The sequence below is a fragment of the Pezoporus wallicus genome, unplaced genomic scaffold, assembly GCF_028554395.1.
Source record: "Pezoporus wallicus isolate ANWC-B61680 ecotype Strahan unplaced genomic scaffold, APGP_CSIRO_Pwel_v1 contig_13933, whole genome shotgun sequence".
Lineage (NCBI taxonomy): Eukaryota > Metazoa > Chordata > Aves > Psittaciformes > Psittacidae > Pezoporus > Pezoporus wallicus.
The window spans coordinates 1-17,480 of NW_026639281.1; the positions used below are offsets into that span (position 1 = coordinate 1).

Consider the following 17,480-nt stretch of genomic DNA (forward strand, 5'->3'; position numbering starts at 1 on the left):
TGTTTATCAGCTGGGGGCCTGGGATAAGGTTCTTGCTTCGCTGTACTTCATGGTGATGACTTGTAATATAATAGACTCCTTGATCATGAAACTGATGTGGCTTGTGTTTCCAGTGTGGTCATCACCTCTATACTTTGGAAGGTATATAATGGAAGTGTTTAGCAATTACACATATCTTTCTTTATCCTCCTCGGGTGGTCAACCTGTGAAGGAGACAGTCCCTTTGCTTCCCAGCAACCCCACCAGACTATGTACAGAAACATTTGAGAGTTCTGAAGGTTTTGGATGGCCTTTGGGTACCCTTGAGACCTGCCTGCTGATTGTGAATGGGAATCAGCATGTTGCTACACATACAGAGTGTGTTTTACCCATGACCATTTTGTCTGATCTCGGAAGTTAAGCAGGGTTGGGTTTGGGTCTTGTCTAGGGTTATTTGACAATATAGGACCAAAGGATCTTCCCTGAGGCTGGACAGTCATGAGTGACAGGGCGTGTGGGATGGTACGGGCAAGTATCTAGGTCAGTGGGCCCCTCCAGTGCTTTGGAACTTCACCACTGAACAAGTGCAAAGTTCAGAAGAACTAGTAACAAGGCGTGTTGTCATCCTGGTCATACCAGAGAGGGACAAATCATGGCGATGTGCTGGGGCTTGGCCTACGCTAACAGAGCCCTGTTCAACACTATCCAGCACCTTCAAAGGGAAAAAAATGTCTCTGGATCTGATGGCAAAGGAGCTGACAACACAGCTACTTGAACTCTAGTACAGCAATTAAACCAATCCCAGTGACAAGTACAGCAGCTACTCAAACCATGAAATCAACAGACAATGCAGCTGTTGATGCTACTCGACCCCCAAGCACAGCAGCTGCACCAACCCCAACAACAGATACTTCAGCCACTAGAACCCTAGTGGCAGACACTGTAGCCACTCCATCCACAGTGATAGTCACTGCAGCTAAACCAAAGGACCAATTTGTGCCAAAATCAGTTGCCCCTGTAAGCAAGAGGAAAAGCAAACATGAGGCACAAAGAACAACCTGTACTGTCGGGTGGTTATTGAGTCAGAGTCCCAGACCCGCAAGCAGTGTCATCTTTCATCGGCGGAGGAAGAATGCAATCAGACTCAATATGAGTGATAAGCAGACTTCGTTTATTGATTCAACTTGTCATCTTTTATACTCTTACAATGATTTACGCCTACTAGTCAGTTGCTGATAGGCTGCAAGCCTAAAGGTTACATTAATATACTTCTCCTACTTGCGGTTTACTTGCGGTTTAACGGCAGGCTAACATCCTTATTCCTGAGAGGGCACTTCCTCAAAGTTGTTTATCATACTTGTCCTCAACCGAACTTGACCTAGGGTTATTAGCGGTCGGTAATTTTCCACTGCCACGTCAATCTCATAGCAGTAGAGATGTCAAGGCCGCTGAACCAGACTAGGCCGCAATCATCAAAACTGACTTTCTCGATACAGAGGGTCACTAGACCCACTGTGCCCTTTCTTTCTAAGCCATTCTTCAACACTGTACAGTGAAGACAGTTGAACCAATGCATTTAATACATTGAACAGCATCTGAACAAGAGTTATTATTACGTGAATCACAGGAAGAGGAAGGAGGAAAACTGACTTCTTGACCGAGCTACAGAATATGCCAAAAGATCCCTTGCTAGGGAAGGGGGAATTGACAGAGCAATTACAAAAGAGAAACAGTCCCTCAGCCTTTGGAGGCGGCTCTTGGTAGCTCTGAAAGAAAGGTTTCCGTACAAGGACGTTGTTATGAGTCGTTCGGTGATGTGGACCACGATAGAGAAAGGCATCTGGTCTCTAAGGGAATCAGCCATTCTAGAGATCATAGAATCATAGAATAGTTAGGGTTGCAAAGGACCTTAGTAATACTGATGATAATACCGATGATAATACCGATGTTTTTAGTTGCTGCTAAGTAATGTTTATTCTGACCAAGGACTTTCTCAGTCTCATGCTTTGCCAGGGAGGAGGTGAAGCCGGGAGGAAGCAGAGACAGGACGCCTGACCCAAACAAGCCAGTGGGATATTCCATACTACAGCACATCATGCCCAGTATAGAAACTGAGGGGAGTTACCCAGAAGGCCAGATTGCTGCTCAGGTCAGGCTGGGTATCGTTTGGGAGGTGGTGAACAGTTGTATTTTTTTCCCCTTGATCGTTCCCTTATCATTATTATTGGTAGCAGTAGTAGTTTTGTGTTATACCTTAGTTACTGGACTATTCTTATCTCAACCCATGGGAGTTAGATTCTTTTGATTCTCCCCATCCCTCTGGGAGTGGTGGGAAGAGGAAGGGGGGGGAGTGGGCAAGCAGCTGTGTGGCTCAGAGTTACAGGCAGGGCTTAAACCATGACACGTATTTTCTTGAGAACAGATCTGTAAATGCAGTAAAGCTAGCAGCTTCAGATTTACTTCACCATAATCAGCATCTGGTACAAAACTAACATTGCTTCATATTGACAGGTGCTCAAAATGTGTGTAAATTTGTTACTATTTGCCCCCCAAATGCTGACTTGAAGCAGCTGTAGATACAGCTGGGGCTCTGATAAATTAATAGGATTCAAAAATTTACCTTTCAAAATGAAAAAAGTTAGATTACTGTCATGGTTTAAGCCCAGCCAGTAACTTGGAACCACGCAGCTGCTCGCTCACTACCCTACCCTCTTCTTCCTCCTTCTGCTCCTGGAGGGATGGGGAGGAGAATCCAAAAAATGTAAATCCCATGGGTTGAGAAAAGAACAGTCCAGTAACTAAGGTATAATACAAAACTACTACTACTACAAATAATAATAATGATAAGGGAAATAACAGGAGGAAGGAATATAAAATTAAAAGGGGAAAGGGAAGTAAAACAATAAACAGAAGTGATGATGAATGTTACAATTGCTCACCACCTGCCTCCGGATACCCAGCTCGACCTGAGCAGTGATCTGGGCCTTCCTGGTAACTGCCCTCAGTTTCTATACTGGGCATGATCTGCTGTGGTACGGAATACCCCTTTGGCTTGTTTTGTTGACGCAGGAGTCACGGACAGCGCAGAGACGATCAATGTGGTCAAGCGATTGCCATTTATTACAAAGCCTTAACTCCTTAAATACTATTTCTTACATGCACTTACAGTGATTTGGCATATTATGATTGGATACATGCCTTGAAGACCCTTAGAGACTAACATATAATTGGTTAAGCACAGGTGTGGGAACTTGACCTCGAAAGCTTGCCAGCAGTGCACAGTTCTCATTAACTCAGTGAAATCCAGCTTCTTCTTCTCTTGCTTGCTTAAGCTTCCTCGGTCCTCTCATGGCCTTGCTGTATCTTTTGGGATTATTCAGAGTTTTGTACCAATTATCCATTCTCCTGTGAGAACACTGTCTCCACATCTCCCCCTTTTAGTTTTATGTATCTTTTGGATGGCCCTACTTGAGCAGGGGATTTGGGCTAGATCATATCTCCAACATATGCCAACTACATGCTTGGCCTGCCCCTTTTTTCTCCTGTATGGCTCTCTGGTAACAGGGGAGGCCATCTCTCACATCAAGGTCTGGCATGGCATGTGTCCCCACCACTCCACTCCTTCACTCCTTGGCTCTGGTGTCCATCCTAGCCCTTCTGCCAGTGGAGCACCGGGAGCTGAATCGGAGGGCAGCTTTGTTTTTTTTGTTTGGTTGGGTTTTTTTTTAACATTGGTGCCGCACTCCTATCAAATAACTTACCCTGCTTTGCATGGCTACAGCTGCCTGCCTGCTTCAGCAGCAACCATAACCATAAATATCTGCTGGCACCCGCACTTTTGCATTAACCTTTTCTTGCCCAAAATGTTAATCTACTACCTGTTAAAAACTTTTGCATGAACCCAACAACAAAAAAAATACACAGAACACTGTCTGCCCTCAACACACACACACACACACACACGCACATATATGGGATCCCACAAGCACACTCCACACAACTACACTATTTGAAGCACAAAATCCAGACAGTCATTACTCCTGCTACACAGTCCCATGTACAGACCGTGGCACAAGGACCCTGTGGAGACTAACAGGAAACCAGCTCCGAGAAGCATCATTGCAGTGCGAGGTGGCAGGCTCAACCTTAGTGGGCGTCCCCGCAGAGTCTCTGTCTCCCCCACATCACATGAGGCTTGGGCTTTTATACTGACCAAAATGCACAGTCATTCCAACACAGGTGGCCTGTCTGTGTTGGAAGAAGTGGCCAGCAATATCTGTTAAGGCCTCCAAAGGTCGATAGAAACATGGGCATACTTATTTTTACCAACTTCTAGTACATGAGTATCACAGAGAAACTGTATTAAATGAGTTGTATATGGGCTCCCAAGTCCATGGTTTGTCATAGTATGTCCAATACCCCTGATAAGAGCATACAAGAGACCTTCCCATCACCGGAAAATCACACAATATGTCTATATCCCACGCTGGTCTCGCTTCCCTGGAGGTTCGGGGGTGGGGGGTTTTGTTGTGTTTTTTTTTTTGTTTTTTTTTTTTTTTTTTTTTAAACTTTACCGTAAAAAAAGTTGCTCCCTTCACTTTAAGAAGGACTGAAACCATCCATAAAACGGATGTCCCAAGCTCAAATTTCAGTTCATTCAGTCACTGACAAGGGGGGTGTCCTGGCTCTCCTTGGGCAGTGCTGACTCTTTTTAGGGTTTCACCCACCGCAGACCGCAATCTGTAATTACACACATATAACCTCGACCAGTTAGTTTTACTTCTGCAGGACCTTTCTAAATGCCGGTTTCCAAATCCTTGTACTGGGCCAGAATACCTGGAGTTTTAGTCATATAACCTGAACCTAATGCTTGACCATGTATTATAGCAGGGGAGTCATTAAAGTGTCCTGGCAATTGCACGAAATTCATAACATATACAGCTTGAGTATAAGAGGATTTTAACCCATATGTGGTCACTGCTTGTCAGGCTTCCTTAACTATTTTGAGATCAAAAGTTTCCCCCTCTTTATCCCCCTGCTGTGTAGTAAGCACAGGATATGCAGAGAGGCCCATTGCAGAAAGTTCACCCGTAATAATCACATCTTTGATTAACCTGTGCCAACGGTACGCAGGATTTGTGCCCCCCGATACCTCTCCCACCCCCTCCCCGTTTGCTTTCTTTAAGGAAGGGGTTTTGCGGAGGATAAGATGGTGGCGCCGCCAATGCAGACATCTCAATCTGAGTCTTGAGGGCTTCAAGCTTTTTCATCAGTTGTTGCAGCTGAGCATTTCCAAGGCCAGTGAGCAGTTGCTGATGAGCCGAGCAGACTGACCTGGGACACGAAGAGTTGGAGTCTGGAAGTGGAGGATATAAATCTGGCTCGGATTCAGGGGACTCAGAGTCCGATCCTGGGTCTAACTCTGGGTCTCCGTTGTTCACAGCTATGTCTTTCTTTTCAGGTGTCTCTCGTTCAGTATGTGGCCGTCTGCGGACCTGGCTCTTGCTTTCATTGGCTCGGGGCGCTGATTTTGTTGGCGCCGTTCCAGGTACCACAGGAGGTGCAAAAGTCATAGCTGCAGCACTGTGATGGGGGTTAGGGGAGACAGCCCCTTCTGGAGCTGTGGTGGCAAATACAGAAGCTACTGCCACCCTTTCTGATTTCATCTCTTTCAAAGTCTCGAACACCAATCTCCAAAGTGTTGAGTGTTTCTGTGCCCCTTTGGTTCCTTTACTAACCTTATCCCATAAGGCTTGGCCAATTCGGTCCCACTCCAGAACCTCAAAAGCCGCTTGCACGGTGGGGATAAAACCGCAATCAGGGGACCACTTTAACAGCCTCTGTAAGGCAGCACTATCATATTGCAGTCCTCTCTTAGAGAGAATATGTTGGAGGAGCTTCACCACCGCCTGTTCCTCTTTGGATAGCGTGGATCTCATCTCCTCCCCAGCCGCTCATCTGATCAGGGCGAGATTCCCGAAGTTTTGCACGTCTGAATTCCAGCTCCGGGGCAGCGCTGCTTTCGGCTGGCTCTCCGTCCCCTCTTTTCCTGTTGGAATTTCAAACTTGCATTCTGCAAATTACCAATCTGAGGGTCCCTGTTCGGGCGCCAGTTGTTGACGCGGGAGTCACGGACAACGCAAAGACGATCAATGTGATCAAGCAATTGCCAAATTTATTACAAAGCCTTAACTCCTGATATACTATTTCTTACATGCACTTACAGTGATTTAGCATCTTATGATTGGATACATGTCTTGAAGACCCTTAGTGACTAACAGATAATTGGTTAAGCACAGGTGTGAGAACTTGACCTCGAAAGCTTGCCAGCAGTGCACAGTTCTCATTAACTCATTGAATTCCAGCTTCTTCTTCTCTTGCTTGCTTAAGCTTCCTCAGGCCTCTCATGGCCTTGCTGTATCTTTTGGGATTATTCAGAGTTTTGTACCAATTATCCATTCTCCTGTGAGAACACTGCTTCGACATTGTTTGGGTCAGGTGTCCTGTCTCTGCTTCCTCCTAGCTTCCTGTGCCCCTCCTCAATGGCAGAGCATGAGACTGTTAAGTCCTTGGTCAGAGTAAACATTACTTAGCAACAGGTAAAAACATCAGTGTGTTATCAGCATTATTCCCAGCTGAAAGTCAAAAACACAGGAATGCACCAGCTACGAAGGAGAAAAATGACTGCTACAGGTGAACCCAGGAAAGTATCCACCCCTTATTCCATACCATTGACATCATGCTTGGATCCTGTTTTTTGTTTGTTTTTTTTTTTTTTTTTTTCAGTATATCATTCCTTCTTGTCTCACATAAATATTTATATATATACATGCACACACAGAGGGAAAGATATCATTCCTTAGTCCATGGACCAATCCCCATAAAGTTGCTGAATTAATTCTGTCCATGATGTAAGGCTTCATCTTTTGTAATAGTTTTTCAGGGCAGAAGGAAAGATGGTGTGTAGTGTTGGATTCTTGCCTGCTAATGACACCAACTAACTTGTCTGGTCCCTGCTGAGCTCATCTGGTTTCATCCAAGTTCATTCTTTGTTGGGGTGATGATCTGAGGGAACTCAGGGTCAGTCGATGGTGACCTGAGGACAGTTCTCCTGCTTCTACCTTCTCTCATGACTTGATTCTCTGCTGATGATCCTGACAGCGCATATCTTCTTTTCAAAGCATGGAGTGGTGGAGATGGGCGTCTAGCTGATGAGCTATGGAAGTATTATATAGCAGACAACAGCATATAATTGAGTTCATTGTCTGTTTTCCCCCAAAATCGAATCCCTTTGAGGTACACATTGGACTTTCCCGTCTTCCCACATTACCCAACAAGTATATCTAGATCCCTGAGCGAAAACAATCGTACGAGTGGGTTTTCATTTACCTGAGGCAGGAATAACCCAAACTATCTTCCCCAGGACATTCTTTATGTGCACTTTATGTGCACTACAGGAACTTTATTCCCCTCTACAGTATGTTTGGGTTAGGCCAGCCCTGTTGGTAGATCCCCTGGTGGCTTTTGATAAATGAGTATCCCAGTGTTTGAAAGCCCCACCACCTGTTGCTCTCAGTGTAGTTTTTAACAACCGGTTTCACTGTTTGATTTTCCTAGAGGCTGATGCATGGTAGGGGATGTGATAAACCCACTCAGTGCCATGCTCTTTGGCGTAAGTGTCTATAAGGTTGTTCCGGAAATTAGTTCCATTGTCTGTCTCAATTCTTTTTGGGGTGCTGTGTTGCTACAAGACTTATTTCCCAAGGCCCAGGATTGTGTTCCGGGAAGTAGTGTGGGGCGCAGCATATGTCTCCAGCCATCTGGTGATTCTTCCACCATGGTACGCACATGGCACTTGCCTTGGCGGGTCGGTGGAAATATGATGTAGTCAGTCTGCTAGGCCTCCCCATATTTGTACTTTAGCCATTGTCCTCTATACCAAAAATGCTTTAACTGCTTGGCTTGCTCATTTGCAGCACATTTCTCATTCATGAATAACCTGGGAAATAGTGTCCATTGTTAAGTCCACCCCTCAGTCACGATCCCATCTGTATGTTGCATTTCTGCCTTGATGGCGTGATGTGTCATGGGCCCACTGGGCCAAAAAATTCACGCTTATGTTGTCAATCTAAATTGAGCCACTTGAGTCTTAGCAGCTTGGTCCACCTGTTGGTTGTTCTGGTGTTTCTCAGTGGCCCAGCTCTTGGGTACATGAGCATTGCCATGGTGTACCTTCACCATCACATTCTGCACCCAGGTAGCGATATCTTGCCACAGTGTAGCAGCCCAGATGGGTTCACCTCTGCGTTGCCAGTTGCTCTGCTTCCATTGCTGCAACCACCCCCACAGGGTATTTGCCACCATCCATGAGTCAGTATAGAGATAAAGTACTGGCCGCTTTTTTCGTTCAGCAATGTGCAAGGCCAGCTAGATGGCTTTCACCTTGGCAAACTGACTTGATTCACCCTCTGCTTCAGCAGTTTCTGCCGCTTGTCATAGGGTATTCCATACAGCTGCTTTCCATCTCCGATTTCCCACAGTACGGCAGGACCCATCAGTAAACAAGGCATACTGCTTTTCACTTTCTGACAGTTTATTATCTGGTGGGGCCTCTTCAGCACTTATCACTTTCTCCTCTCAGCGTTTTTCGCAGGCTAAAGTCGAAAACACAGCACTGCATCAGCTACTAAGGAGAAAAATGACTGCTACTGCTGAACCTAGGATAATCGCTGATCCAGTTCAATTTATATCTCTACAGCATTTTTCTCGGAAAAAGTGAAAGGGTGATGTGGAAGCAGAAATATATTAAACTGTTATCCATACATTGCAGAAAGGTGGATGTTAGTGTACCCTAGAACTTTTTAAGATTCCACTGCTGCTGAGAATTTGAGGGTGATGGAGAGAGCAACAAAAATAATCAGAGAAACAACAGCTTGGGTATCCAACCTCGAACTCTAAATGGAAAGCAGCTGTAACTCTCTACCCTGCTACATCTGGAAAACATCAGTTTGATGAAGCACAGCCTCAAAGACTGTAGTTTATTTGGAGAACTGTATTTTGAAATATTTTAAATTTGGTGATGTTTTAGGCATCTGTGCAAGTACTGTGTGCTTGCTTGCTCTCTCATGCTGATGTTTTCTATTTGTTTTTAAAGAATGAAATAATATTGAGACTTGGTTATTTTCTTGTCTCTGTTTTTATTCTAGTATTCCAAATATTTTTTCAGGATAATGACAAGTCTGATATAGCTTGTGCCATGTTTTTATTAGCTAATTGCAAAAAATGTAAATCTCTATGAGAGGCTGTATGCAGAGTAGTTGTGAGCAACGCATACCTTTTTGCTTGACTGAGTTTAGTAATAAATTCCCAGTAATTTGTACATAGTCTGTGGTGTGCATGTTATACCAAATTCTCTTAGTGAGAACTTCACTCTTTATACCAACCCTTTTGACATAGAATATTTGGTTACATACACGGGGGAGGTTTCCAGGAATACTAAAGAAAAATTTCTCACATGCTACGTTTCTTTTTAAATTCTTTTAAATATTTTCTAATCCTGACATTTTCTTTCTTTTTCAGACTGAAGACTTGAGTCATTGTCCTTCAGTAGCTATTAAAAGAGAAGGGCAAGGTCTAGTTGATAGTCAATAGTAGCATTTAGGCAGTATGTCTTGCCCTGTGGTAAGTTTCTGGAAGGATTGGGCTTACACTGCATTGCTGTCAGTTCCCTCTGTTATTGCTGATATCACCTGTTCTCTCCTACCCAGTAAATACTCTTGCTGTGTAAGGACCAGTCATCAGACATTCTAACTGGGGGAAGAAGATTCTTTGCTGTACACTGAGTGCTTTTGGAGATGATTTACTGTTCACCTTTCTTCCTTTCAGTAATAAGGAAGGGAAATACTCCTGTTCCTCCCATGGCTTTTGGAAAGGTGCTTTTCGTAGTTTAAGCCCAGCCAGTAACTCAGAACCACACAGCCACTCACTGATTCCTCCCCCCTGCCTTCTTCCTCCCCTCACTCCTGGAGGGAGGGGGAGGAGAATTGAAAGAATGTAACTCCCATGCGTTGACATAACAATAGTCCAGTAACTAAGGTATAACACAAAACCACTACTGCTACTACCAGTAATAATAATGATAAGGGAAATAACAAGAGAAGAGAACACAACTGCTCACCACCCACTGACTGATACCCAGCCCCACCCGAGCAGCAATCTAGCCCTTCTGGGTAACTGCCCACAGGTTATATACTGGGCATGATGTGTTGTGGTATGGAATACCTCTTTGGCTAGTTGGTGTTAGGTATCCTGTCTCTGCTTCCTCCCTGTTTCCCCTCCTCCCTGGCAGAGCATGAGCCTCAGAAAATCCTTGGTTGGTGTAAAAATTACTTGGCAACAACAAAAAACATTGGTGTTATCAGCATTGATCCCAGGCTTAAAGTCAAAACCACAGCACTGCACTGGCTCCTAAGAAAAAGCGATCGGCATTATGTATGGTGTGTCTCCAAGTTTCCCGATTGGAGGCCAAGGTGGACATGGTAGTTAATATGGCCAAGGCTAAGGTATTGTTTCAGGGAGTCCTTATATCTCTTCTTTGGGGCACTTCTCTTGCAGCAACCAGTGGCAAGTTCACCATAAAGCACGATCTTAGGGAGGCGATGATCCTTCATCCTAGAGACATGCCCTGTCTTCTTCAAGCTGACTTCCAGCCCAAAAACTGCAGTCGCCTCTGCAAAGCAAGATGTTAAACGCTGTATAGCTGCTTTTGTGTGGGCAACAAGGGCAGGATCATCAGCAAAAAGCAGTTCATGGACAAGATGATTTAAGTTTAGTGTGGGCCTTCAGTCTCCTTAGGTTGAATAGGTTCCCATCAGTACGATATTGAATATAAATTCCGTTTTGTTAGTCAAGGTCTACCAGAGCCCTTTGGAGCATCACGCTGAAGAAGACTGTGAATAAAGTTGGTGCGAGAACGCAACCTTGTTTCACACCATTGGTTATTGGGAAGGGCTTAGAGAGTGCATTGCCATATCTGACTTGGATTTTATACTTGTTCGGTGGTGAAGTTCCAAAGCACTGGAGGGGCCCACTGGCCTAGATACTTGCCCAGACTATCCTACACACCGTGCCACTCATGACTGTCCAGCCTCAGGGAAGATCTCTTGGTCCTCCTATATCATCGTCTATCCCTAGACAAGACCTAAACCCAACTTTACTTAACTTTTGAGATCAGACGAAATAGTCATGGGTAAAACACACTCTGTTTGTGTGCAAACATGGTGATCCCCATCACAATCAGCAGGCAGGACTCAAGGGTACCCAAGGGCCATTCAGTGCCTTCAGAACTCTCAAATGATGCTGTAAACGATCTGGTGGGGGGGCTGGGAAAGTAAGGTAATGTCTCCTTCACAGGTTGACCACCTGAGGAGGGGAAAAAGGATTTGTAATTGTTAAACACTTCTAATATATACCTCCCAAAGTATAGAGGTGATGACCACACTGGGAACACAAGCTAGATCAGTTTCATGATCAATGAGTCTATTGTATTCCAAGTCATTGCCATAAAGTACAATGAAATGAGTACCTTAGCCCAAGGCCCCCAGCCGATAAACACTAAAACAGCAAATACTGTCTTTAAGTAAGGTACGTCATGCTGAAACTCTGAGATCAAGAGCAACAAGTTTGAGAGGCAATAAATCAGCATTGTGATGATTTACTATTACTCTGAAACAGTAAATGCTTATCACAAATATGTTTAGACACACTCTCGTCTGTAGCAAGGAAGAAGTTCTTTACTGTGAGGGTGGTGAGGCACTGGAATGATTTGCCCAAGGAAGTTGTGAATGCTTCATTTCTGGCAGTGTTCAAGGGTGAGTTGGACAGAGCCTTGGATGACATGGTTCAGTGTGAGGCGTCCCTGCCCATGGGAGGGGGTTTGGAACTAGATAATCTTAAGGTCCTTTCCAACCCTAACTATTCTGTGATTCTGTGTGTGGTGCTGAAGGCTGAGCCCGAGTCCATCCAGATACTTGCTGAAGGCAGAGCTTTCTTTTCTTTTTTTGTTCAGTCCAAATGTTATCTTCTTTCTCAACTGTGGATATTTCTTATAGGTCTTAGCTAAATTCTCAAGAAGGTATAATTTATCTTTCTTGGACCTGTGGCTGTTTGTGTTTGTGGAAATTTGCAGGTATTGGTGGTGGCTGTTTTCCTGACTTCCTTTAAAACAGAAAGAAATGAATTTGAGCTTTCTCAAATGATGATACAAACCAATATTTGTCCATCTCTTCAAAACCTCATTTGCTTTCCTTGTTGGTCAGAGTATGGTAGTACAAAACTATTTTAATGGAAGCTAATTGTTACTGTAAATGTTCTTTTTCAGTACACAATGCTCTAAACATTATCTTCTAAATGTTCATAAAATAATTTGCTCTACCAAGTAGTTACTGACTTGAATCTGACCATTCACCTTATTAGAATAGTAAGTCTATAAATGTGTGCAGGTAAAAGGATAGGTATGAAAACACTGGTGATACCATGTGGCTTATTTCCCTTTGAGATTCTTCCATTACTGTGTATTTTTCTTCTTTTCTGGAGCAACTTTGCTATTGTGTGTAAGGGTATATAGAATCTGTGGATAAGCTAAGCATGTGCTGTAGGTGTCTTTGTTTTTTGCAGTAAGTCTTTATGGTTAGATAGGACTACTAGCTTTAAAATTTTTAGTCATCATATAGGGTTCATTTTAATGATTGTTAACAAAGTGCAGTGCTTACCAATCTTAGACAAACCAAAACCAACAAGCTGGAAGATCATAATGCATAGAGTTAAAACTCTATGGCTTGTAAATTGACTTTAGACTCTTCTCTCTAAATAACATTTGAACTTGCTTGCTGATATATATGGGGATTAAAAATAGAATAGCACTGGCAGTGTGGAGCAGGGGGGGTCATACAGTACCATCCTTTTAATCGAGTATTTGAAGGAAGAAATTCCACTCTAACAACCCCAATGGAAATAATTGGAAGATTTTAATGCATCAGCAAAATATTTGAATTTTCAAGTAAGTTTTAGGCTAATAGCTATTCTTACTTGGTCATCATTTGTTAGGAAAGTGATATCATTGTCAGTATTTTACAGTGAAGTTACTTTGTACTGTGGCCAGACAGCATAGTTCATTTCATCATAGTGTGCTCATCTTGATTGCAGCACATCTTCGTTGCCACCTCTTGATTGGCCTTTACCAAGTCATTATGGGCAGTGTGAACTGAAAATAGAAGTCCAGCCTAAAACTCATCACAGAGCTCACTATGAAACGGAAGGAAGCAGAGGAGCAGTAAAAGCGTCTACTGGAGGACACCCTGTAGTGAAGGTAGGAAGTCTGGTTTTCTTGAATAGAAGATATTTTTTTAACTACAATTATTGTTTTTTATAATGCTGTGAGTTGTTACCTTGTGTGAAGTTTACAGTCCTTCCTGGGTAAGATTTTCTCCCTTAAATGTAACTTGTTCAATACAAAAGTTATTTTTCCATGTTCAAAAACTTAGTTTGCTACAGTTACAGTGAAAGTCACAATTTTATGCTGCATGTAGTTTTATGCTTGTGAATGGATTCACTGTGTGATAGTGTATTAACGTATTCAACATGAACTTTAAAGAAGAAGGGGTACACATGAGGGCAGATTAGAAAAATCACAATAATAGATTAGTTGAAGCTATACTGAAGTATGATACAGAATCATTTGAATCAGAAATCATCTGTCTTTTGGTGTTGAGACAGCTTCTGAACACTGTAAATGCCTCTTGTCTGTGTTTTTGTTAGGTTATTTCTATGAAATGGTACCCATACATTCTGTTAACTTTCACTTAAATGTTTGGAGTAAATTAAACTTGACTCTTTTTAGCATGAACCAAAGGTTATTACTCACAGTGTAATGGTAGCTATTGTCTTTAAAAAGCAAGGTATCACCTAATTTCATTAGATTTGGACTGGTTATCTATAAAGGCAAGTAGGAGTTTTTCTTGCCCTTTTTTTTGGGGGGGGTGGTGTTTGTTTTGTTTTTGTTTTGTTTTGGATGTCAGTTCCAGAATCATACAAGATTTATTGTCTCTTAGGACAGTTTCAATCACAGAATCATAGAATGGGTTGTAAGGGACCTTAAAGATCATCTAGTTCACCTCACATTTGACCATGTTGCCGTGTTCCACTAGACCAGGTTGCTCCAAGCCCCATCCAACCTGGACTTGAACACTGCCAGGGATGGAGCAGCCACATCTTCTCTTGGCAGCCTGTGTCAATGCCTCCCCACACTCCCAGGGAAGAATTTTATTTTTTCTAATACATAATATAAATCTACCCTCTTTCACTCTACCCTCTTCTGAGTTTCAAGAAAATCCAGTAGTGCAGGCAACAGTACTCATCTGGCTAACAGAGGGTGGTGATGTACTGACTGTTTTGATAACTGGTACCTTCCATTACTTGTTGCTTTGGCTGGGTTCCTTAGCTAATGCTAAATATTTCAAATGCTAATGGCATCTAAAGTGTATGATTTAAATACTTTGCAAATACCGTCCAGTTATTGTTGAGCTCAGAGTTAGATGTAAGGTCCTGGTAAATCGGGCTTGGCTCTCATAAGAAAGCTTTGCTGTCATATTCTCTTTGAAGGGAAGCATGTGTGGGTTTGACATATGCAGGTATAACTGTCTGCGCAAGCTGTGACATGTTTCTCTATGACTTCTGGAGTTCAGGTGTGTACACAATATCTTACTCTAGGCTGGGAAGACTTCTGGACTAGTTAGGGATAGTCACTGATGTCTCCTTTAATATCTACGGTGACAGATGGCTCATGAAGCTTAAAAGGGAATCCACCTTCTCATTCACTGGGCATGGGGAAGATTGTGCCAAGGAACTGTAGGACTTCTTAAGTTGCCTTGATTTATCAGTTTGTCATATTCTTGGGTGAAAGCAATATCTCTGTATTCACCTCAATGCTGCTTAATAGTCTTTATCTTAATCCTAGTCCAGGTTCAGATAATATTTAACTGTTCATTTATAAGGCAGATCAGAAAACAGTTATAAAATATTTATAAGACAAATAGGAAAGGAAAAAAATAATCTGATGGCATCTAGGTTACAGTAGGGTTTATCTTTTCCCCCGAATCTGGGATATAATCCATAATATTTCCTCTTCCAGCAAAATGTCAGACAGGGTTTCAGTCCTTAATCTTTCACTATAGCAGTCTATACTTTAAAAATGTATTTGATCTACTTACCCTATTCCAGTGGTTGGAAATAACTCACCACTATATGAGATCAGATGCAAAATGCTCATGGGATTGGCATAATCAGTCCCCATTCATACTGTAGTATAAACATGTTATTTTTTTCTTTTTATAGTTTATTCCTCCTCTCTGGCAATTAAATTCTGTCATGCTTTATAATTACATCAGGTTTGGAACACCTCTAATGTTATAGAACTGTTATATATATAATTGCTGAGGTAAGTAGCTCAAGAGAGGATGCCTTCAACACTTGAGCAGAGGGAAGCTCAGCATCCAGGAGCCTCAGTTCACAGCAGCAAGGGCCACCGAGGGAGCATCAAGTCCTCGACAGGACTTGCCCAGAAGCCAGCAGCTCAGTTACGCGAGCAGCTGACTCACAAAGGGTGGCACCAGGAGGAGCGGAATCAGCCCTGACTGGTTAAAAACCTGCCCCAGGGAGCGCAAGCGACCTGGAGCTGAGCTCGAGGCAGTTTGCGCGGCAAACAGAGCAGGTCGAGACAGTTTGCACGGCAGTTTGTCTGGGCAAGAGAGTGGGATGGTGAGCATTCACCTTATGACCAGGGCCCGGTCTGGGAACTCTGCTCTGGCTGCCCTGGCGGTGGCCAGAGTAGGCACCCAGACAGAGCCGATGAGAAGGGAGGCTGCAGTGCAGAGCTCGGAGTGTAGAGAGCGCCTGCACTGGTCTCTTGAGGCGAGGGTGCACAATGGGCAGGGCTAATAAGTCCCACTGACTATTACCCACTTCTAGTGATCCATGTGGGTGCTAGTGATATAGATAGCAGTAGCCTGGAGAATATTAAGAAGGGCTACAGAACCCTGGGAGAGTTGGTTAAGGGCTCTGGAGCTCATATAGTCTTTTCATCAATTCTCTGTGATAAAGGGGGGACCTTAAAAAGGCTAGGAGGATTGGCCAGGTTAATAAATAGTTAGAAGGGTGGTGCTATAGTCAGGGGTTTGGGTATCTAGAGCATGGAGCTCAGTCTAGGAGGCCAGGTCTACTGGAGGCTGCTGGAGCTGGTCTAAGGGGAAGAGCGGTTTTGATAGGAGGCTTGCCAGGCTGGTCAAGAAAGCTTTGAACTAGATTTATTGGGAGAGTTTGGTATCATTCCATCCCAACACACCCAGTCAGTTGCCAGCACCTATAATAAATGCTCAGAGCAATGCAGAGATATTCCAGCCACTACAGCCAATGAGCCAGCTTTCTTTGGAGCTCGGCTCAGATGCCTCTATACAAACACCTGTAGCATGGGGAACAAACAAGAGGAAGTAGAAATGTGTGCACGTCTACAGGGGTATGATATAATAGGCATCACAGAAACATGGTGGGATGGCTCCTATGACTGGAGTGTTGGAATGGAAGGTTACTGTCTTTAGAAAAGACAGGCCTGGCAGACGGGGAGGGAGAGTTGCTATTTATGTTAGGGATAGGCTGGAGAGTATGGAATTCTGTCTGGGGACAGGTGAGCAGTCAACAGAGAGTTTGTGGGTCAGGGTTTAAGGGAGAATAGCTATGGGAGACATTACTGTAGGGATCTGTTAAAGACCGCCTGATCAAGAGGACTCTGTGGATGAAGCATTCTATAGAGAGATAAGAACAGCCTCACGCTCACAGGCCTTTGTCCTCATGGGGGACTTCAACCACCCTGATATCTGTTGGAGTGACGGTACGGCCCGGCAGAAATAATCCAGGAGGTTCCTCGATTGTGTGGAAGACAACTTCCTTCTGCAAGTAATAGAGGAGCTGACAAGGAGAGGTGCCATGCTTGACCTTGTGCTCACCAACAGGGAAGGGTTTGTTGGAAATGTGACTCTCCAGGGCAGCCTTGGTTGCAACAGTCATGAGAAGGTCAAATTAGAGATCCTCAGGACAGTGAGAAGAGCGTGCAGCAAGCTCACTCCCCTGGACTTCAAGAGAGCAGACTTTGGCCTCTTCAGGAACCTGCTTAGTAAGGTTCCAAGGGAAAAAGCCCGAGAGGGCAGGGGGGCCCAAGACTGTTGGTTGATATTCAAGGATCACCTGCTACAAGCTACAACAGTAGTGTTGTGTTCCAATTCGAAGGAAGTGCAGCAGGAGGGCCAGGAGACCTCGTTGGATGGATAAGGAGCTGCTGAGGAAACTTTGAGGGAAAAAAGAGGCTTATAAAAGGTGGAAGCAAGAACAGGTGGCCTGGGAAGAATACAAGGATGTTGTTTGGGAAGCTAGGGACCAGGTTAGGAAAGGTAAGG

The 17,480-nt window shown here is 43.8% G+C and overlaps 1 protein-coding gene across 1 annotated transcript in view; it reads left to right on the forward strand.

The window, feature by feature from the left end:
- The first annotated feature begins 810 nt into the window (after nucleotides 1–810).
- Nucleotides 811–17,480, forward strand: part of LOC130601782 (nuclear factor of activated T-cells, cytoplasmic 3-like) — a 41,126-nt gene continuing 24,456 nt past the window's right edge. Inside the window, exons 1-2 of the mRNA XM_057414111.1 lie at nucleotides 811–996; nucleotides 13,163–13,345. Of these exons, the coding sequence (XP_057270094.1) occupies nucleotides 811–996; nucleotides 13,163–13,345 (369 nt within the window). The remainder of the gene's footprint in view (nucleotides 997–13,162; nucleotides 13,346–17,480) is intronic.